The following is a 23,440-nucleotide window of genomic DNA, read 5'->3' on the forward strand; positions in this document are numbered from 1 at the left end:
ATGCCGTCCCTGTCACACCTGCCAACCCTGCTACAGCTGGCCCTACTACATCTTTTTTCAAACCAGTAAAACGTGCTGACCCTGCTACTGTTTGCCCTTCCACATCTGCTTCCGACAGTGCAGATGATGACGTCTTATCCTTGTCTGTCCACTCAGCCAAAGATGAGTAAGGGCTGCATCTGATAGAATACATGGCGAGTGAAAGGTAAATAAAAAAATTTTGTTAATTTCTTTTGCGCAGTATTTTACATTTTTTTTTTATGACTAATTTCATGTATTTTCATTTCTGTAGGGGTGACTTTTGACGTGCTGGAACACATTCCCTATTATTATGTTATAATGGGTTCGGTATATGGTAATTTTGATTTGCGGTAAGGTTTTCAGGAACGCATATGTACCGTATAATGAGGACTTACGGTACAATGCTAGATGCGTACAAGCTAAAAAGGCAAAAGATAATGCGTGGAAGAAAATCATAAAACAGGGAAATGATTATAACAGACGGCAGTACAAAGATGGCAGAAATTAATGTATTAGAGTAAGGAGAGAGGAAGAAATAAACTTTGAGAAAGATGTAGTGAATAAAAGCAAAGATGAACCCAAACTTTCCTACAAGTTTATAAATGGCGAAACAAAGAATAAGAAAACAATTGAAAAAAATAATTAAAGAAGGGAAGACATACCAAATAGAGAAGGAAATGTGTGAAATAATGAATGAGAGCTTCAAAATGGTGTTCACTGCAGAAGATGATTTCATAGAAAATAATAGAACATGTGATTGACAAGGATTACAGGAGATCACACTGCACAAAGAGGATAATGGAAGATTATTGGATAAGTTGGATGTCAGAAAAGCAATGGGGCCAGATAGAGTATCAGGCTGGGTGTTATAAGAATGTAAAAGGCAACTACTGTAACCAGTTTGGAAAATAATTACAGGTTCAATAAATGAAGGGAAAGTTCCACTAGAATGGAAGAGAGCCAACGTAATACCGATATTTAAAGGAAGAAAGGCAACTGAACCACTAAACTACAGACCAGTGTCACTTACAAATGTCTTGGAGAAGTTGTGTGAAATAATCATCAAAGAAAAATGGGTTAAATTTCTAGAAGAGGAGCAAGTCATATTGAACAGACAATTTGGGTTCAGGATTGGATGGTTATGTGTATCAAACTTATTAAGCTTCTATTTGAGAGTTATTGCAGGATTTGAAAACAGAGATGGATGGGTAGACACAGTAAACCTGGATATTAAAAAGGCTTTTGATAAAGTCCCTCATGGAAAATTGCTTTGGAAACTAGAGAACATAGGAGAACTGCGAGGAACATTGCTAGAATGGACAAGAGATTATTTAAAGAATAGGGAAATGAGAACTGTCATCAGAGATACATACTCAACTTGAGGTAAAGTAACTAGCAGAATGCCACAAGGCTCAGTATTAGCTCCCATTATGTTTCAGATTTATGTAAATGATATTCACATTGAGATAGACAGTTATATAAATTTATTTGCTGATGATGCAAAGCTGCTAAGAGTTATCAAAACCAGAGAGGACTGTCTACTGTTGCAGGAAGATGTAAACAAGATCTATGAGTGGAGCAGGAAGTGGAAATTAGAGTTTAATGCCAAGAAATATCATATAATGGAACTAAGAAAGAGTAAGAGAAGACTGGTATGGAACTATTTGATGGGAGAGGAACAAATAATGAAGATTAAAGAGGAAAAAGATCTTGGAGTGATCATACAGGAAAAACACAAAAGCAAGATATTTGGGTAGTCATATAAGATGTTGACTAATATAAGAGTGGCATTTCATTACATGGATAAATATTATGAAGAAAAAAATCATCACTAGCATGATACGTCCAAGGCTGGAATATGCTGCAGTGGTATTGTCTCCAAGCTCTAAAAAAGATATAAGAGAATTGGAAAGGATACAGAAGATTGCTACAAAGATGGTGCTGGAATTAAAGGACCTCACATATAAAGAATGACTGAAGGGAATGGCACTGCCAACCTTACTAGATAGAAGAGGATGTGGGGACCTAATAACAATGTATAAGATAGGAAATGATATTGAAAAGATAGACAAAGAAGACCTGGTGCTGTTGACAGAAGAAGATAGAAGGACAAGAGGACATGAAAAGATCAGGATGAGGCAGTGTGCGAAGGATATTGGAAAATACAGTTTTCCACACAGAACGGTGGAAAAATGGAATGCATTGGATAATGAAGTTTTTACAGCACATAATGTGCATATCTTTAAGGAAAAATTAGATAAATGGAGATATGGAGACAGGACATTATGAGCCCCGCTCGAACCCTGAACAACACAACTAGGTCAATACACACACACACACACACACACACACTTTTGAGAAACATGTAGTGAATAAAAGCAAAGATGAACCCAAACTTTTCTACAAGTCTATATACAACATCATAAAATGCTCAATAGAAAATGGAACAGTACCAGTGTAGTGGAAAAGAGCTGAGGTGGTTCCCATATATAAGAGCGGAAGGAAGGAAGAACCTTTAAATTACAGACTGGTATCACTAACTAGTGTAATATGCAAGATGTGTGAAAGAGTAATGAAGAAGCAATGGATTGAGTTTCTTGAAGACAACAAATTATTATCAAACAGCCAATTTGGTTTTAGAAAAGGTCGGTCATGTGTAAGAAATTTATTAAGTTTCTACTAAAGAATAGTTGATAAAGTACAAGAGAGAGAGGGATGGATTGACTGTATTTATTTAGATTTAAAAAAGGCGTTTGATAAAGTGCCACATGGAAGATTACTATGGAAGTTAGAGGAGAAGGGTGGCTTAAAAGGAAGCACATTGAGATGGATGAAAAATTACTTGAGGGGGAGAGAAATAAGGATGATAGTTAAAGATATGAAGTGTAAGTGGAGAGCAGTAGACAGCGGAGTGCCACAGGGGTCAGTATTGGCGCCAATACTGACAGCTACATAAATCTGTTTGCGGACGATGCGAAACTGTGCAGAGTCATTAAACAAAAAGAGGATTGTGAAATACTACAGGAAGACTTAAACAAGATCTGAAAATGGAGTAAAAAATGGGAGATGGACTTCAATGTGGACAAAAGCCATGTCATGGAAATGGGAAAAAGTGAAAGACAACCAGTGGGAATGTATAAGATGGGAGATGGAGTAGAACTAGAAAAAGTAAAAAAGGAAAAGGACTTGGGTGTGACAATGGAAGAAAACAATCAACCGGTAAGCCATATTGATAGAATTTTCAGAGAGACGTATAATTTGCTAAGGAATATTGGATTAGCATTTCACTATATGGACAAAGAAATGAGAAAGAAATTGATAAGTACTAAAATAAGACCTAGATTGTAATATGCAGGAGTTGTGTGGACCCCCATAAAAAGAAACACATAATGAAATTGGAGAGACTACAAAAAATGGCTACAAGAATGGTTTCAGAATTTAAAGGGATGACATATGAGGAGAGACTAAAAGCAATGGATCCACCAACCCTGGAACACAGAAGAGAGAGAGGGGATCTGATGCAAGTTTATAAATTGATTAACGAAATTAATCAAGTGGATAGATAATGAGAAACTAATCCTGAGAGAAGAATATGACATTAGAAGCACAAGATCGCATAGTAAGAAACTGAGGAAGGGAAGATGTCTGAGAGATGTTAAAAAATTTATTTTCCCTCAGAGATGTGTTGAGACTTGGAACAGTTTGAGTGAGGAAGTGGTGTCAGCAAAGAGTGTACATAGTTTTAAAGAAAAATTGGATAAGTGTAGATATGGAGACGGGGCCACACGAGCATAAAGTCCAGGCCCTGTAAAACTACAACTAGGTAAATACACACACACACCAGACGCGGTCGAGGAAGGACGCACTGGCGCCGTTCTGACGATCAGCTGATCTTCACTACGTACCTGTTGTACAGTATGTACAGTGGTCGGGGCAAGTAGTGTGAACTCATTTTTCATGAAATCAACTGTTAAAGAATCATGAGTAAAAAAGAGATTCCATCAAAATGCAGATATAAGACTAGGGAAAGAATGAAAGCTGATGATGTCTATGTTGGTGAGGGAGAGAGCGCATTTGAAGGTTTCGATACAGTGAATACTTCACTACTTAAGAGAGTGTTGACTATTAAACATAAACTAGATAAATTGATAAAGGAAAATATGGAAATGAAAGAGAATGAAAAACAGGAAAAAGAGTTTATAAAACTGAGAGAAAGGATAAAAAAAAGTGGAAGAAAACGAAGCTAGGTTAAGAGCGGAAAATGAAGAACTGAAAAAGGAAGTAGCTAACTACAAGAAGCAGATGGAAGAAGGACTTGGTAAAGCCGAGAAAGAAAAAGAAAAGCTGAAAGATCTAGTAAACAAGGAAGAGGAAAGAGTACAGAGATTACATAAAGAAAGAAGATATGAATATTGTATGCCTGACTGAAACAAAACTAAATGAGGCAATCAAAAAAGACTTGGATAATAGGTATAATGTATGGAGAAGAGACAGAGGGGGTAAAGGAGGAGGAGGAGTCATGATAATGTTAAGGAAGGAGATAGTGATAAACCAAGTGGAATGTGGGGAAGGAAAAGCAGAAGTACTGTATGTTAAGATGCATATTAATAAAAAAAGAGTTAACAATCATTATAACATATGTGCCACCAAAAACAAATTCATGGACCAATCAAGAATATAAAGACATGATAGATGACACAATAAGGAGTCTAATGAGAATCGTTAAAGAAAGGAGAAAAGTGATATTAGTAGGAGATTTCAACTGTAATGAAGTGGACTGGAAAAGTTATGAAAGTGGTATGGGGGAAGAAGCCTGGGGAGAAAGATTCCTGAACCTAATGATAGACAATATGATGGACCAGAGAGTAAAGGAATGCATAAGATTCAGAGGAAATGACGAGCTGGCGAGATTTGATCTAATTTTTACAAGGGGTATACAAATGAATGATGATATAAGACATAAGTGCCCATTGGGAAAGAGTGACCATGTAATATTAGAGATGGATATAGAAGAGGGAAAGGAAGATAGAGACGATTCATACAAAAGAGACGGATTAAATTACAGAAAGGCTGATATTGAGAATCTCAGAACTATTTAAAAAAAAGTAAACTGGGAGGAGATGGAAAACTCAGAGACAATGCAAGAGAAGTATAACTTATTTTAGGAAATATACAAAACAGGAGTCAGGGAATATGTCCCGAAATATAGACTTAAAGAAGAAGGAAAGAAATATTGGTTCAATGCAAGATGTGCTTGGGCAAAGGAGAAAAGAGATGGAGCATGGAAAAGGTGGAGGAGATATAGAAATCCAGTAAATAAGGAAAACTTCAAGGCAGCGAGAAATTAATATGTTAAGGTGAGGAAGGAAGAGGAAAAGAACTTTGAATAGGACATTGTTGAAAAATGTAAGAAGCAACCAAAATTGTTCTACAGATTCATAAATGGAAAAATTAGGCAAAGAGAAACAATAGAAAGGTTAAAAGGAGAGAATGGGATGGTGGACGACTTAAAAAGTGTGGCAGAACTATTAAATAATAAATTCCAGGAGGTCTTTACTAAGGAATCCAAATTTGAAAGGCTGCAGGGTAATAGAGAGACCATCTATATGAAAGAGATTAAAGTAACCAAGCTTGAAATAAAAGAGTTAATGAAGGAACTGGATGAAGAGAAGGCAATGGGACCGAATGAAGTCTCAGGCAGAATACTGAAAGAATGTAGGGAAGAACTAGTAAGTCCTATATACAACATCATAAAGTACTCAATAGAAAATGGAACAGTACCAAGTAGAATGGAAAAGAGCTGAGGTGGTTCCCATATATAAGAGCGGAAGGAATGAAGAACCTTTAAATTACAGACCGGTATCACTAACTAGTGTAATATGCAAGATGTGTGAAAAAATAATAAAGAAACAATGGATCGAGTTCCTTGAAGACAACAAATTGATATCAAATAGCCTATTTGGTTTAAGAAAAAGACAGTCATGTGTAACTGATTTATTGAGTTTCTATTCTAGAATAGTTGATAGAGTAGAAGAGAGAGAAGGATGGGTTGACTGTATTTATTTGGATTAAAAAAAGGCGTTTGACAAATTGCCACATGCAGGATTACTATGGAATTTAGAGGAGAAGGGTGGCTTAAAAGGAAGCACATTGAGATGGATAGAAAATTATTTGAGGGGGAGAGAAATAGGGACAGTAGTTAAAGATATGAAGTCCAAATGGAGAGCAGTAGAAAGCGGAGTGCCACAGGGGTCAGTATTGGCACCAATACTTTTCCTCATTTATATTGACGACATGCCAGAAGGAGTGAACAGCTACATAAATCTGTTTGCAGATGATATGAAACTATGCAGAGTTATAAAGCAAAAGGAGGATTGTGAAATACTGCAAGAAGACCTAAATTTGATCTGGAAATGGAGTAAAGAGTGGGAAATGGAATTCAATGTGAACAAAAGCTGTCATGGAAATGGGAAAGAGTGAAAGACGACCTGTGGGAATCTATAAGATGGGAGATGGAGTAGAACTGGAGAAAGTTAAAAAGGAAAAGGACTTAGGAGTGACGATAGAAGAAAACAATCAACCAGCAAGCCATATTGATAGAATTTTTAGAGAAACATATAATTTGCTAAGGAATATTGGAGTAGCATTTCACTACATGGACAAAGAAATGATGAAGAAATTGATAAGTACTATAATAAGACCCAGATTGGAGTATGCAGGAGTAGTGTGGACCCCTCATAAAAAGAAACACATAAGGAAATTGGAGAGGCTACAAAAAATAGCTACAAGAATGGTTCCAGAATTTGAAGGGATGACATATGGGGAGAGACTAAAGGCTATGGATCTACTAACCTTGGAACAAAGAAGGGAGAGAGGAGACCTGATACAAGTTTATAAATTGATCAACGGAATGGACCAAGTGGATAATGAGAAACTGATCCTGAGAGAAGAATATGACATCCGAAGCACAAGATCGCATAGTAAAAAGCTGAGAAAAGGAAGATGTCTGAGAGATATTAAAAAATATAGTTTCCTGCAGAGATGTATTGAGACGTGGAACAATTTAAATGAAGAAGTAGTGTCTGGGACGAGTGTGCATACTTTTAAAGTAAGATTGGATAAGTGTAGATATGGAGATGGGGCCACATGAGCATAAAGCCCAGGCCCTGTAAAACTACAACTAGGTAAATACATCTGGACTTATGGAAAGTCTTTGATAAAGTACCACATAATAGACTGATGTGGAAGTTAAGGAGGACTGGAGGACTGAGTGGCAAATTAGCAGAATGGATGGAGAATTACTTGCGAGGGAGAGATATGCGAATGGTAGTGATGAGAAAAAAGTCAGAGTGGAGAAAGATGACCAGTGGAGTTCCTCAAGGGTCAGTGCTTAGTTCTATCATGTTTTTTATTTATGTTAACAATATGCCAGCAGGAATAGAATAGTTATATGAACATGTTTGCAGATGATACCAAGATAATGAGGAGAGTAAAAAACCTGGAAGATTGTAATTGGCTACAGGAGGATCTGGACAAGATATACGAGTGAAGTAAACAGTGTCAAATGGAGTTGGATATAAGCAAGTGTCATGTTATGAAAATGGAAAAAAGTAAATATAGGCCATACAAGGTTTATAAACTGGGAGAAGAGATAATTGAAGAGGCAAGTGAAGAGAAGGACTTAGGTGTAATTGTACAAAACAATCTGTCACCGGAGAAACATATCAACAAGATATTTGGGAAAACATATAATATGCTTCAGAATATAGTACTTGCATTTCACCATCTGGATGAAGGAATGATGAGGAAAATACTATGCTCCGTAATAAGACCTCAGTTAGAGTATGCTGCAGTCATCTGGTCACCTTATATAAAGAAACATGTGAAGAAGATGGAAAGGGTGCAGAGGCTGGCAATAAAGATGATACAAGGCTTTAAGGAGATAACTTATGAGGAGAGATTGGAGAGGCTGAAGTTGACCTCATTGGAAGAAAGAAGAATAAGGGCTGACATGATAACAATGTACAAAATAGTGAACAAAATTGACATACTGGACAGGGTTTTGATAAAAAAGACCCCAAGTAGTCACCTGAGAGGATATGCAAAAAAACTAACAAAAGATATTTGTTTAAACGATGTGAAGAAATACAGTTTCCCCTACCGTAGTATTGACAAGTGGAACAAACTAAATAGTGATGTTGTAGATGCCGCGTGTATCAACGAGATGAAAGAGAGATGTGACAAGTGTGGACAAGGAGGCAGGACACAGAGAGCTTAGCTCAGGCCCTGTAAGACAGAAATAGGTAAATACATATAGTTGAATACACCACCTTGCTGCCACATAGGGAGGACGTTGCTAAGCAGCTCCCAGGGAAAGCACTTTAGCAGGCATTGGAGCCTGACCTAGATGTATGTACAGGAGGGTAGAGGACCATAGGGTTCTCCTGTCTCCATAGTAAATATGATTTTGATACTGTATAGATGGAAAAATGGAGAGAGAGGCAGAGCTAGGTGGTGCAGCCAGACATACAGTATCAAAACAAATGCCATGTTGTGAAAATCAGCGATTTATACCTGTTGGACTGAGAAGATTGACTGATGATAATACGGACAAGGACTTTTCTGGATTTAGAGAGGAAAGAGGGAATATGAGGAGGCTGATAAATGTGGAAAGAGAGATAAGATACATTAAGGAGGTGTTGTCAAGCTTACTGGACAAGCAGGACAGATTGATAACAGAAAACATGGAACTAAAACTGAGGCTAGAGGAATATGAGAAAGTAAGGGTATTAAATTAAGAATTGAAGGAGGAGATACAGGAGGTAAAGAAACAAAATGATATACTGTCATACCTTGCCGAACACGAATCTCGCGTATACACGAATCGGTAAAATATACCATATTTCGCCGAGCATGACTTTGACTCGCGATTGTATGATTTGGTCTCCATTGAATCTCCCGCTGGTCCTGGTGGATGCACGCAACCTCCCCTCCCAAGTGTCTTGGACTCACCCCACACAGTTGGGGGAGAAGGCTTTAATGACATGACTGAGGAAGATGTGGATGATGTGATTGACTCACATGATGATGCTGAGCCTTCATTTGAAGAGTTGCTACAGCTGTAGGAAGAAGAGGCAAGAGGAGGTGCTGATGATGAGGATCTTGATGATGATGAAGAGACCAAGCCTGTCTTCACCATCAAGACTCTTTGTAATTTGCTGAAAGTCATGGAAGATGCAACATCCCTCTTCACTGAAACAGATCCCATCCTGGAGAGGAGCATTAAGTTCAAGAGGGGTATTGAGGAGCTTCTTGTGCCCTACAAGGAGACCTTACGCCATATGGAAGTATCTGCCAGTCAGAGGCCCATCACTTCGTATTTCAAACCCTCTCCAACCAGCAAATAAACTAAATAAGGTATTAGTAATGTAGTTAAATAAAATGTGTGTTTGGTACTTCATTTATTGTTTTTTTTTTCAGTCTTTTTGGTACAAAAAAGTGTTTTTTGGGGAGGATCTGGAAACCTAACCCCTATTTTCCCATAGGGCCTATTATTCGCCCAACATGAATCTTGCTGTACACGATAAGCTCAGGAACCTAAATGTTGTGTTGGGCAAGGTATGACAGTACTAAAGGCTACATGTCACGACTATGAAGATTCCTTAAGGAGCCTACAGAAAAAGTGCAGGATGGGACTGAAGACAGTAAAAATGGAATGGGTGAAAACAAGCTGGAAAAATTACGAAATGCATGGAAACAGGAACAGGAAGAGGAAAAGGTTAATTTTCAGAGGTAGTAAGGAGGCAAATTCAGGAAAAGACAAAGGACACTGTTATACAAGTAATTTAGGAGAAAGATCTATTGAGAGGTACAGTGGATAAGAGGAAATATTTCTTAATTTTTTGGATGAAGGAAAATAAAAACCAAACAAGTTTATGAGAGAGCGTGAAGAGAGTGAATTGGCCAAAACTATTATCAAACAGTTCCAGAACAGCACACAGGAGTTGGACCAGAAAGTGGAGGAAGTGATTACTATGAGTTTTAGGGGCCAGGTAACACTGTTTTTCGCAAATATCTCTTAAACAAATAGTTGGATTAGTATGGCATCTTGGCACAGTTTGTTTCATACCCCGACCTAATTTCTGATAACATAAGGCATTGCTAAATGTTAAAGATCTAAGCGTTTACTCTTGGTAATAAAGGCGAAGCCTGGCAGAGGCGACTACACATCGAAACGATGGAAGCATGACGTAGCTGTGACGTCTACCCCACCATCCAACCACCTCCACTACTGTATTCCTCCCTCCCTCTTCACTGCTCTCTCTCTCTCTCTCTCTCTCTCTCTCTCTCTCTCTCTCTCTCTCTCTCTCTCTCTCTCTCTCTCTCTCTCTCTCTCTCTCTCTCTCTCTCTCTCTCTCTGCATGCAATAAACATGTAAAATAAAGACATATACATGATGCTTTTATATAGGTGCAGAAAAGGATAAAATATATGCATGTCTCATAAAGTATAGTATGAATTACACTGACTTGAATAGAAAACGAACCAGCTCCTTGAAAGTTGACAACATGACCACAGACACGTGAATCATTAACATGTCACCAAGACTTCAGCAGTGAGAGGAATGGCAAATATGCACTTTTGTCGAAATGGTTGCAGGACTGCATTTATGGTGAGGCTTGTTAAACTTTATACAAAGGAGAGGTCTCGTGGTCGGCTGTTTGTCAATTTGAATAGGCAAGTGGATTGTAAGGCCTATTCTTTACAATAACAAAGGATACTGATCATGAATTGCTACCAGATTACTTGCCATCCATGGCATCCATGGTGTGATTATGCTTCTATGCTTTCCACCCCAGAACAAATTACTATCGCCCTATAGCATGCCTCAGGATAGGCTTTCCTTCATGGTGACGATGACAATCTCTAAGCCTTATCACAATGGCTCATAACGTGGCAAGACTAACCAACATTGTGATCCAAACATGTAATCGACGGGTTAATGAGTTTTAGAATATCAGTCAAAATTCCATAGTTCATTTGTACTTGTCACACACGTTTTTAGCCAAATAGTTGTTTGTGTGGCAGCGCGCTTTGACTTGATCGGCAAGGTTAGAACTATGAAGTGGAATGCATACTTTTGTGGTATATATTTTCATGCAGCATACAGTGCATCGCAAATGAATATTGGGTTCTTTTCACACAGACCTTATGCCCATGTTGCACAAGTCATGGGCATGACAATAAGGGCAGTGAGGAAGAAGGTGAGTAGCTCCAGCGTGTCACGCCCTTCTACACAGGATACTTTTGCACCAGGCCGTTTTGACAACTTTACCGTCAGAGCCATATGCCGCTTTATTCATGGCAGGTTTGCTGCCAAACAACATATCACGTCAGTGGCGTAACGAAGGAGTTGGTGACTGCCAACATCATTCCAGAGGAAACATCAGAGACGTCGGTTTGGTGCCTCATAACCAACATGGGATTCCACTACAAGACATCACAGCGGAAATGTATGTGAGGCAGGAATCCCTTGACATCATGTGCCACCGAATTGCTGCTCTGTGGGTTCTGTGACGCCACCACGTGGAAAGGAAACAGGTGGTGTAGGTAGACGAAACTTGGTTCACCACCAGAATGCATAACAGCAGAGACTGGGTGGACACAATACAAAATGTCATCAGTACCACATACAGTCATCAAGTGCCACTGGGAGAAGGGGAGTGTTTCGTGCTAGTTGCAGCTGGTACGACCAATGGCTTTGTTGAGGACTCCTTCCTTTGCTACCGGGCCAAGAACACCAGTGGTGACTACCACGGCAAGATGAGCAGCGAGCCGTTCCTCCGTTGGCTGACAACGCAGCTCCTTCCATCACTGCCTGAGCCATTGGAACTGGTGCTGGATAATGCACCAAACCACAGCCTGCTGACAGAGGAGAGTCGGTGCCCCACCACAGCGACCAGAAGAGCAGACCTCATCAGCTGGCTGGAGTGACGCAGGATACCCATCCCACCTGGCGCCACACAGCCTGAGCTGTTGCTCCACACTGCAAGCAGAAAATGCCAGAGCCTCAGTAGGTGGTGGATAACGTAATCCATGATTGTGGACATGAAGTTGCGCGTCTGCCACCCAGCTACAGTGAACTCAACGCCATTGAGCAGATGTGGGGATGCATGAAGCGTCATGTGCGTTCCTCTCTACAGCAGTTCACCAGGACGGACTTGCAAGCCACAATGGAGGAAGCCAAGCTTTGCGCCACGCAGGAGGTGCCTGCCGGGGTTGTTCGATGATCCCAGGAGTTTGAGGACCAATACTGGATGTCTGACAATATCCATGATGACGTGCAACCCATCATTATTAACATCAATAGCGATGATGAAAATGGGGATGACGACTTCTTCCTAGAGTGACAGTGATTAAATAAAATTACCTTTTCCTATGATTTTATTTCTAAACCTATCATAACATATCCACTTTGTCAGAAGCAACTGCAATGCATGTGTACAGCATGTATTATCACAGTAAGGGCCGTTGTTTTTATGCAAATACAGTAATACTCCGCTTAACGAACATTCATCTAACGAATTTCCGGTTTAACGTACTATATAAAGTTAGACCAAAAAGTCTGCATAACGTACAACTACATCCGTTTTAGCAAATTTTCTGGGTTTGAATTTGCCAGATAAGGGACCGAATGCAGCAACTTTGCTGTGATTGGCTGCTTCCCTGCCTCTGTCTCTAGCGCTTCTGGAGCTGGATCCAAGATTTTTTAACAACGTCAGAGCAACCTCCTGCCGTGAAATGGCATCCATGAACGCTTGGAGGGATGGTGACGAGGTTGCTATCAGGTTGCTCTGAGGTGGTGTTACTATCTTATATATGCATTTATGTTCACAAAACAACATTTCTATTAGCTTTTTACAAACCTTGTCCCCCAAGAAAGGATTGTTTTGTAATGCATAAAGTGAAATCTTACATGGAATACCAAAAAATAAAGCAGAGATGAGATCGCCCACAGACGAGGCAGAGACTCAAGGCGACTCGGCCGCTTTTTCTTCTTCTTGTGACCCTTTTAGCTTGCGTGTTGTCTTTCACCACAATATTTATGTTTTCACTCCTCTATTGCCTGCTATAATGGATATCATATCTTAGTATTCATATACGCTCATGCCATGAGGATAACCTAGACTCTGTGGCACTGAATGATAGTGAATTACTAATGAAATACCGCGGTATATCATTAGTAATTCACTATCACTCAGTGCCATGGAGTCGAGGTTATCTTCATGGTATGAGCGTATATGAATTCTAAGATATGATATCCATTATAGCAGGCAATAGAGGAGTGGAAACATAAATATTGTGGTGAAAGACAAAACGCAAGCTAAAAGGGTCACAAGAAGAAGCGGCCGAGTCGCCGTGAGTCTCCGCATCATCTGTGGCTCATCTCATCTCTGCTTTATTTTTTGGTATTCCATGTAAGATTTCACTTTATGCATTACAAAACAATGCTTTCTTGGGGGCAAGGTTTGTAAAAAGCTAATAGAAATATATATATATACAGGCAAACCCCGTTTAACGAAGGTTCACACAACGAAATTTCGCTATAACGAAGGTTTCATTTTACTACCATCTGCTCGTTTAACGAACACCAAACTCTCTTTAACGAAGTTTTATCCAGGTAATTTTTTTTCCAAATTTGAAAGCCCCACTGTATCATGCAAGCTGACAGGCTTTTGAATACATCAGGAGCTGCTGGTACTAAGGCCTGCCTCAGGAGAAATCCTGAGACACCTGTAGAATAAAGATCAAGATCAAGCCTCTCGTGGACAACACAGGCTCTGCCGATACAAAGGCCTGACTCAGAAGAAATTCTGTGTCACCTTTAGCATCAACATCAAGATCAAGATCACACGCCCCACTCACTGCCCAGTCAAAACATAACAGCGTCACCAGCAGCTCATCTTCCTTAGTTCAACTTACCACCAAAACCCCCTGCAATGTGGCCTAACGTTCCTAAGAAGACCAGGAAGTGTCTTACTCTTGAAGTGAAGCTGGGTATCATTCACAGACAAGAGAAAGGCCAGAAAACTAATAACATTGCTTCCCACCATGGCTTGACTCCATCTACTGTCTACTATTTTCAAGTCAAGAAACTCTATTAAGAAGGCTAGTGAGACCTCATCTTCCTTGCAAGCTAAAAGAACCACCAAAACTCATGACTATAATGGATAAAATGGAAAGCCTTGTGGAAATATGGTACATAAGTTTTGTATGCAGTACCATGATGCGCACTTTGTTTACATTCCACAGGTTGCCGGTTAGTGTATTTCCCGTTTAACTCTCCCTCCCTTCATAAAGTAATTGGTAATTCATTGAAACTTTGTTTCTCTCTAAGTGTTCCATCAGTCTTCCCTTAATCGCTCTTTCACATATTTTTTTTCCACAACACTCATCAAAGACACTGGTCTGTAATTCAGTGGGTTTTCAGTTTTCTTCTTTCTTTCAATATTGGTGAAATATTTGCTTTTTTCCAATCTGTAGGTACTCTTCCTTGCAATAGTGATACCACTACCAAGCTGGAAACCTTGTCAGCCAATTGTTCTCTACATTCCTTTAAAAAGACTCTTGTTTAAGTCACACAGGTTTTTAAGGGTAGTTTGATCTTACTCTCAATGGAAGTTCAAATCAGGGGTTAAACTTGTTATAATCGGTTCGCTTAACGAAGTTTCGCTTAACGAAGTGTTTTTAGGAACGTAACCCCTTCGTTAAACGGGGGTTGCCTGTATATAATTTTTTTTAACCCATGTGGTATGTTGAGGACCAGCCCAGAACGCATCCCCCCTATTTCCATTATTTTCTATGGGAAAATTACGTCCGCTTAACGAATTTTCGCTCTATGAACAGCTTTGACACCCCCTATCCTGTTTGTTAAGCGGAGTATTGCTGTAATCTATTATCAATTCCTCTTCAAAATACATATTCAGACAACCTTTTTAACCCCTTCAATATGGTGACGCCTATGTAGGCGTCATGAAGCCCCAGTAGCATATACGGTGATGCCTACGTAGACGTCATATTTCTTTTCTGAGCTTTCTTCAGTTCAGTTGTCGCGTATAGTGTGTTGGATACCAACTACACACGCCATATGCTGTCCTTGAAATCCTAGTGCTCCTCCTACCATCCTTGTCTCCACCAATCACTAAAGATAAGCTACATGCCTCCCGCCTTGTGTCTAAAATTACCCAATGGCATAAACTGTTCCCATCTCTCTCTCTCTCTCTCTCTCTCTCTCTCTCTCTCTCTCTCTCTCTCTCTCTCTCTCTCTCTCTCTCTCTCTCTCCTCCCTCCCTCCCATCTCCCTTTTCTTCCTCCCCATCTCCCTTTCCACCTTCCCCATCTCCCTTCCCTCCCTCCCCCTCTCCCTCTCGAAAGATAAGTTACATGCGTCCCGCCTTGTAATATTCGTGAAGAGAGGACAGACACACACACACACACACACACACACACACACACACACACACACACACACACACACACACACACACACACACACACAGAAAGGACTAAAGAAAATTACGTATGAGCGGAATGTAATGTATTCCAACACAAATGGAGTGATATCGGGGATTTTAGAACTCAACGATTACTTGAGGGACAAGAACCCAGATATTGTGGGTCTTACTGAAACAAAACTGAGAGAGGGAGAAGACCTGATGATGGTTGGAGAAGGGAAATATAATGTTTGGAAAAGAAATAGAGTAGGTAAGATGGGAGGAGGAGTGATGTTGCTGGTTAAAAAGATATAAAGGTGGATCAAGTGAAAGAAGGTATGGGAAAGGCAGAAGTGCTAAAGATCAGAGCAGAAACTAATGAAGGAAAAAGAGGCACTACATAGTGGTGTACGTACCACCTAAGACAAATGCATGGTCAGTACAGGAATATGAAGAAATGATAAGTGATACAGGAACATGTCTGGAAGAAATGTTGGGTGGCTGTGAACGAACTATAATGATGGGAGATTTTAATTGTAAAGAGGTGTGTTGGGAGGACTGGTCAATGGAAGGATCAGAGACAACATGGGAAATACACTATTGACACTGGCAATGGAAAATGTGTTAACTCAGTGGGTCAAAGAAGATACTAGGTTTGGAGGAGAGGAGCATCGTCAAGACTGGACTTGGTCTTTAGTACAGAGCCAATGGTCATTGAGGAGATGAGGGTGGAGTGCCCTTTAGCAAAGAGTGATCATGCAGTTTTGGAGTTCAAGGTGATAGATGAAGAGAAATCTAGAAGAAATGAAGAATATAAAGTGGGAAGATGGAATTATGCCAAGACAGATTTTGGAAACCTAAAGAAATTCTTTCAAGAGACAAATTGGATGAAATTCAAGAGTGCTAAGGAGCAAATGAAAAGTGGAAGGAATTTATAAAAATATACAAAGAAGGTGAGAAAAATTTGTACCAATAAGACAACATAGAAGTTGGAAAGCAGGACTGGTTTAACGATAGATGTGAAAAGGCTAGAACAAGAAAAGAGGATGCATGGAAGAGGTGGAGAAGGAAAAGACGGATTAAGCAGTGGGAAAGTTACAAAAGAGCAAGAAATGAATATGTGTTGATTAGAAGAGAAGAAAGAAAGAAACAAGAAAAGGATATAATTGATAAATGTAAAGACCAACCAAGGCTTTTTACAGACATGTGAACAACAACATCAAAAATAGAAAGTATTGAAAGTTTAGAAGTAAATGGAGTATGCAGTGAGGATCCCAGGAAATGGCAGAGGCTATGAATGGATGCTTTCGGAAGGTATTCACAAAGGAGACTGCTTTTGACAAACCACTGGTAATGGAACAGAAAGGGATTATGAAGGAGTTTCAAGTAACTGTGGAGGAGATCAAGAATATGATGGGGAGTTTAGAAGTGAGAAAAGCTGTGGGACCTGATGGGGTATCAGGATGGATTTTAAGAGAATGCAGGGAGCAACTGGCAGAAAAAGTTTGTGAAGTAATTGATGCCTCATTAAGGGAAGGTGTAGTGCCCCAAGACTGGAAAAGAGCTAACATTGTCCCAATCTATAAATCAGGTAACAAGAGACCCATTGAACTATAGACCAGTGTCACTTACAAGTGTGGTAGCTAAGATGTGTGAGAGGGTGGTGAAGAATAGATGGACAGACTTCTTGGAGAAAAATGACATACTTTGTGAGTGTCAATTTGGTTTTAGAAAAGGGCGTTCATGCACGACAAACCTGATATGTTACTATTCGAGGGTGATAGATGTAATACAGGAAAGAGATGGTTGGGCTGATGGAATATATCTGGATTTAAAAAAGGCCTTTGATAAGGTACCACACGGAGACTGATCTGGAAACTTGAAATGGTAGGAGGAGTGCATGGCAGTTTACTAAAATGGATGGAAGACTTTTTGGTAGGAAGAGAAATGAGAACAATAATTAAGGACAGACCATCAGAATGGGGCTTGGTGGAGAGTGGAGTTCCACAGGGATCAGTGTTGGCACCAGTAATGTTCGCGGTCTACATAAATGACATGGTGGATGGGGTGTCCAGTTATGTGAGCCTATTTGCAGGCGATGCAAAATTGTTAAGAAAAGTGAGATGTGACAAAGATTGCGAACTACTCCAGGAAGACTTGGACAGAATATGGAAATGGAGCTGTACATGGCAAATGGAGTTCAACACGACAAAATGCAAGAAAATAGAGTTTGGCAAGAGTGAAAGAAGAATCAGGAGTATGTACAAGATAGGAAATGAAGACATAAAAACCAGTCATGAAGAAAAAGACCTTGGGGTGACAATTACCAATGACCTATCGCCAGAGAGACATATAAACAAAATAATTGGAGAAGTATTGAACTTATTGAGGAACATAAGAGTGGCGTTCGTATATTTAGATGAAGAAATGATGAAGAAAATAATTACTGCAATGATAAGACCGAGGCTTGAATATGCAACAATACAGTGGGCTCGAACTTAAAGAAACACATAAGGAAACTAGAGAAAGTACAGAGGGCTGCAACAAAATGGTGCCTGACTTAAGAGATTTGACTTATGAAGACAGACTGAAAAGAATGCAACTTCCGACCCTGGAAAACAGAAGAAAGGGAGACCTGATAGCAATATACAGAGTGATGATTGGCATGGAAAAAATGGATAGGGAAGATCTGTGTATGTGGAATGAAAGAATGTCGAGAGGGCATGGGAAAAAACTAAAATGGCCACTTATAGGAGAGATGTGAAAAATATAGCTTCCCTCATAGAAGGGTGGAAGCATGGAATAGTTTAGACGTGGAAGTGGTCAACGCAAGGAATATTCATGATTTTAAGAAAAAGCTGGACATTAATAGATATGGAGACGGGACAACACGAGCATAGCTCTTTTCCCGTATGTTACAATTAGGTAAATACAATTAGGTAAATACACACACACACACACACACACACAACAAATTTTCTAATCTCTCTCTCTCTCTCTCTCTCTCTCTCTCTCTCTCTCTCTCTCTCTCTCTCTCTCTCTCTCTCTCTCTCTCTCTCTCTCTCTCTCTTCTCTCCTCTCCTCTCTCCCTCCCCTCCCCTCTTCCTCTCGAAGATAAGCTACATCGTCCGCTTGTGTCTAAAATATTAGCAAATGTCACTCTCTCTCTCTCTCTCTCTCTCTCTCTCTCTCTCTCTCTCTCTCTCTCTCTCTCTCTCTCTCTCTCTCTCTCTCTCTCTCTCTCTCTCTCTCTCTCTCTCTCTCTCTCTCTCTCTCTTTCTCCGAAGAGAGAAGCGTCCACTTTCCTCTTCAAAGGTGATATAGTGACTAAAAAATAGCAGCATAATACACAAAGACGACAAGTATGACAAGCTTGCACGAGTTTCCAGCTCGGGCGGCACTACCACCCGTATATCATACAGGCGGGCTTTTTTAACATCCGGCGCGAAGGGATTAAACTTGAGGTTTATCACTCTGCTCTATAGCTGTTATGATTACTTCAAATAAAATGTTCCTCATAATGAGAGAGAGAGAGAGAGAGAGAGAGAGAGAGAGAGAGAGAGAGAGAGAGAGAGTAATGAAAAAGGAGGGAAGGAGGGAGGAATACAGCATTGGAGGTGGTTCGTTGGTGCGGTAGACATCACAGCTACGTCATGCTTCCCTCGTCGCGCTCTGCCAGGCTTCACCTTCATTACCAAGAGTAAACACTTAGATCTTTAACATTTTGCAATGCCTTATGTTGTCAGAAATTAGGTCGGGGTATGAAACAAACTGTGCCAAGATGCCATACTAATCCAACTGTTTGTTTAGGAGATATTTGCAAAAAACTGTTTTATCCAGGCCCTGAAATGCGTAGTAGGTTGGAAAGATTTAGTGAAGGGGCTAAGACACCAATGAAAGCGAGAATGAGATTGCAGGTGACAGTGGAGGAAATTATGACAAGGAAAGGGAAGCTGGCTGATGATATTGAATGTAAACATATGTGGATAAAAAGAGAGATAAACCTTGAAGAGAGGGAAAAGGAAAGTGCTAAGAAATTAAGCTAAGGAAAAAACAAGAAAAGGACAGAGATTGAGAAAAGAATTTCTACTGGAGGGTTCTAGATATGAGACTTAAGAAATGGTATCTACAGAAGAAGGTCATGGAAGAGGCAAGAAATTAAGAATGGCTTATACTAATATAGATGGGTTGTTATCCAGCATGTTGGAGGTTAGAGATTATTTGAAAGAAAAAAGGCTGGATGTAATGTGCATTGTTGAAACAAAACAAAAAGAGGAGATCCATGTTAACTTTAAGGAGGAGGGATATAATATCTGGAGAAGAGACAGGAAGAGTAAAGGGGGAGGAGGAGTGCTAATAATGGTTTGTGATAATATATGTGTGGAGAATGTGCAATATGGTGATGGCATGGTGGAAGTAATGGGAATAACAATCAAAACAGAGGAATTGATAAAAAGGAAAATCATAGTTATACTCGTATATGTGCCACCTAAGACAAGTACATGGGGAACTGAGGAACATAAGGATATGTAATAAAGTGATTATGTGTTTAGATAATATGATAAGAAGAGATGGAAGGGTAGCATGGTAACTATTCCATATTTTGATGATTGTCTTGTGTTTCTGTGAGGAATGGTTCAGCAAGAATGAATAAACAGAGTTTGTGATGAGTTTCAAAATAACAGTTCTTATTATTTACATTTTAGCTTTTTCAGATTAAATGTCAGTAACTATTCAAAACTAAATTTATCCTCCTAGCATCTATGCTTTTTCGTAAACTTAATGCTCTTCCAATAATATCAATAATACATTATTACAATAGTGATTCATCTCCCTAGGATTGTACACTGATTCATCATGCCTTCCAAGATGCTTCTCGTCCCATGGAGGAGGTCAACCCAAGTGCCCTTGACATCAGTGTTTTTGGCAATATTTCAAATGCTGCTCGCAACAAGGATGAGTCAGAACCAGTAGGCAACCTGGCCAAGCTGATGCCAGTATTCAGGTAACTAAGGAGACCAAGTTAAGTAATGTAGAAATATTTGTTAGGAAAGTAGAGAAGAGATCTAGAGATTCAATGGTTATGGCATATTATACTTTATTGCTTCTAGATACTCTTAATGTAGTCATGTCTAGTAATAAATGCATCTATTTATAGCTGGTTTTTACATCATGTACAGGAGACTTGCACAAATGGTGAAGATAGTCATGAGAAATATTGTAATAGGGAGAGGCAGTGGTGTAGTGGATAAGGTGGTGAGCGTGGGATCGGGCAGACGTCCACGCATAGGTTCGAATCCTACCACGTACAGCCTTGAAAACTGTGCCATTTGTCAAGTGGTTTAAAGTTACCTACATGTCACTATGATACCCAGGTTCTAGGTGATTACACCAAAGATGCACATGGGTGGTGATATTGGTTCTAATATGGGTATCAGTATAAATGAAATTGCCTGCGCCACTAATGGGTGGAAGCTGAACAGCGCTTCCCATACATACTCTTCTAGTATACCTACAGGCGCTATAGGCTGTAACATAAAAAAAAAAGTATGGTATGTAGTGCTGTACAACCTAATATCACTTTATGTACATTTAGTGTATGGACCCTTTGTGATGACCACAAAATACATAAGCTACATTTAAAAATCAAATGGTCACAAAATTACAGTAGACCCTCAGACTTGGAACACCTCAGATTTGGAGTAATTTCCACTTGGAACAAAAATTTCAATAATTTTTAGCCTCAGAGTTGTATTAAAATTTGGACTTGGAACAATCCAAAGGCACCCTAATTCAGCCAAATCCAGGTGACACTAGGGATGTTGGCAGTTTTTGCTTTGTTATCATTCAGCGATGTCACTTTCCTCGTAATCCCAGCTGGGGTCTGGACATTTGACAGGTAGAATAGTTAAGTAATATTTCATATAAGTACTGTAGTGACAAGGTGTAACAGACCTGAAACAAAACGTTTTCATTGAGGTTGTATTGAGATACAGTCTTGTGATGATTTCTCCTTCATGTCTTCATTAGTATTAATATTATTATTTTTATTATTATTTTTATTTTCATTATTATTATTATTATTATTATTATTATTATTATTATTATTATTATTATTATTATTATTATTATTATTATTATTAGTATTGTTGTTGTTATTATTATTACTATCATTCTTATAATCATTAAAATGGCACTATTGTGTTTATAGATATGCCTTGTGCCTTCATTCTCTATGTTTTTCCTGCTTGCCTCAGTACTGTCTTGGTCTTACACTGCCACGCTTTTGTACACTCCACCCTTGTTATTCTGCATTTGGCTGGATTAATACAGTGTTGCCCACACAGTGTTTGTAACTCAGACTTTAAGACTTTAAACCTTCTGGACTGCTGTGTGTTAGCCAGGTACCCCTACCTGGAACAGCCTAAAATGCAAAGATCACTCAGAAATAACCATCTGTATTAGTAATGGCAAGCCTCCCTTGCCATGAAACTCACCACCAAAAGATGAATAATATTGATTTTACATTCTTATTTACTTAGGTAAAAATCTAGAATCATGGAACAGATTGAAATTATTCACATTGTTTCCTATGGGAAGGAAAAAATGGTTTCAGACTTGGAACAATTCAGACATGGAACAGCCTTCTGGAGCAATTTATGTTTCAAGTCCATGGGTCCACTGTGTCTAGAATAATAAAGAAAATATAATAAATGGGAATAATTAAAATATAATTTTGTTTCAGATTTCTTGAAAAGTTTTTTTCGTTAACATCTCTCCCATAAATCAGAATTCCTCTCTACCTATAGCGATGGAACTTTCTTCTCTTTCATGATCACACTTAGATGATTAGAGCTAGTAAGTACCAAGCAGCAGGACCATGTGGTGTTATGTTACAGTTACAGAGAGAGAATGGTGATTTATTTCCCTTTCAGGAGAACTGTTTCCCATGCTGAGCACAGTGGACAGGTATTGTCCTCACTGCAAATGATGAGTCCTGCTGATGATGGGCAAATCTCTTCCCATCACATAGTCCAGTCTGCACATCAGTACCTCCTGACTGGCCGCTCCCTTGCTGAAATCTGTGAGCACAATGCAGGTGTGGCCAAACAGCTCAGCAGGCACCAGGTGAGCTTGAGCGAAGGATGAGAGAGAGAAATGTTTAGGAATTTGGTTGAGTTAGGCATTCTTAAATTATATATTGTAAATAAATGGGATTTTCTCATTAACAGAAACTTGATCACAGAATTAATGTTCCTTCATATATGATGAAAGCATTCTCACATTTTTTTTTATTTCCTATTATTCTTGAAATAATAGTGGTTCTTATAATTTTCAAGCATACAGAATTCAGTGGAGTATCATCCAACACCAAGGAATGGGAACAAATTACATTACATCCACTGTTTATGCTATTTTTCAGTTTCAAGGCTACTTTTGATAGGAGTCATTGATAATCAGAACTTATAGAATAAGTTAAATATTATTTTAGTTTCAAGGTTACCTTTTACAAGAGTTATTAATAACTTAAACTTAAAAAAGTTAGATAAACTGAAGTCCTTATCTAAACATGGAATCCAAAGGTAACTTCCAGTCTTTCATTGCAGGTGGCTCTGACTTGGCAAATGATGCAGATGCTCTATGTAGGTGTCAGCGGGGGAAGTGACCATCCCACCACCACCAGGGATGACCCCTCCCTGCCCCTAGACACCAATCCTGATGCTGAACCCAGGTGGGGCACAGTATTGTTCAAGGGAAGGGGAGTCAATTCATCTCAAGATGGTAATGGTAGTAAAGTTTTTTTTATAGAGCTGTCTATCTTCACCCTGTTTTGCTGTCTGGTCATTTGGAAAATTAATTAATGGAGCTGTTAATTCACTGTGAGATTACATAGAGATGTCAAATTTGAATTTAACTGTTAAGCC

At 39.3% G+C, this 23,440-nt stretch overlaps 1 protein-coding gene across 4 annotated transcripts in view; it reads left to right on the forward strand.

Annotated features, from left to right (window-relative positions):
* Positions 1-23,440, forward strand: part of LOC123516785 (GATOR complex protein WDR24-like) — a 334,605-nt gene that overhangs the window by 211,688 nt on the left and 99,477 nt on the right. For all 4 annotated transcript variants that reach the window (XR_006678279.1, XM_045276440.1, XM_045276441.1 and 1 more), the window contains 3 exons: positions 20,354-20,520; positions 22,451-22,643; positions 23,123-23,247. Coding sequence is in view for 3 of the 4 variants with exons in the window: in XM_045276440.1 (XP_045132375.1) it covers positions 20,354-20,520; positions 22,451-22,643; positions 23,123-23,247 (485 nt within the window). In the remaining variant the exon portion in view is untranslated. The remainder of the gene's footprint in view (positions 1-20,353; positions 20,521-22,450; positions 22,644-23,122; positions 23,248-23,440) is intronic.

This window comes from Portunus trituberculatus, chromosome 41 (genome assembly GCF_017591435.1).
Source record: "Portunus trituberculatus isolate SZX2019 chromosome 41, ASM1759143v1, whole genome shotgun sequence".
In the NCBI taxonomy this organism is placed as follows: Eukaryota; Metazoa; Arthropoda; class Malacostraca; order Decapoda; family Portunidae; genus Portunus; species Portunus trituberculatus.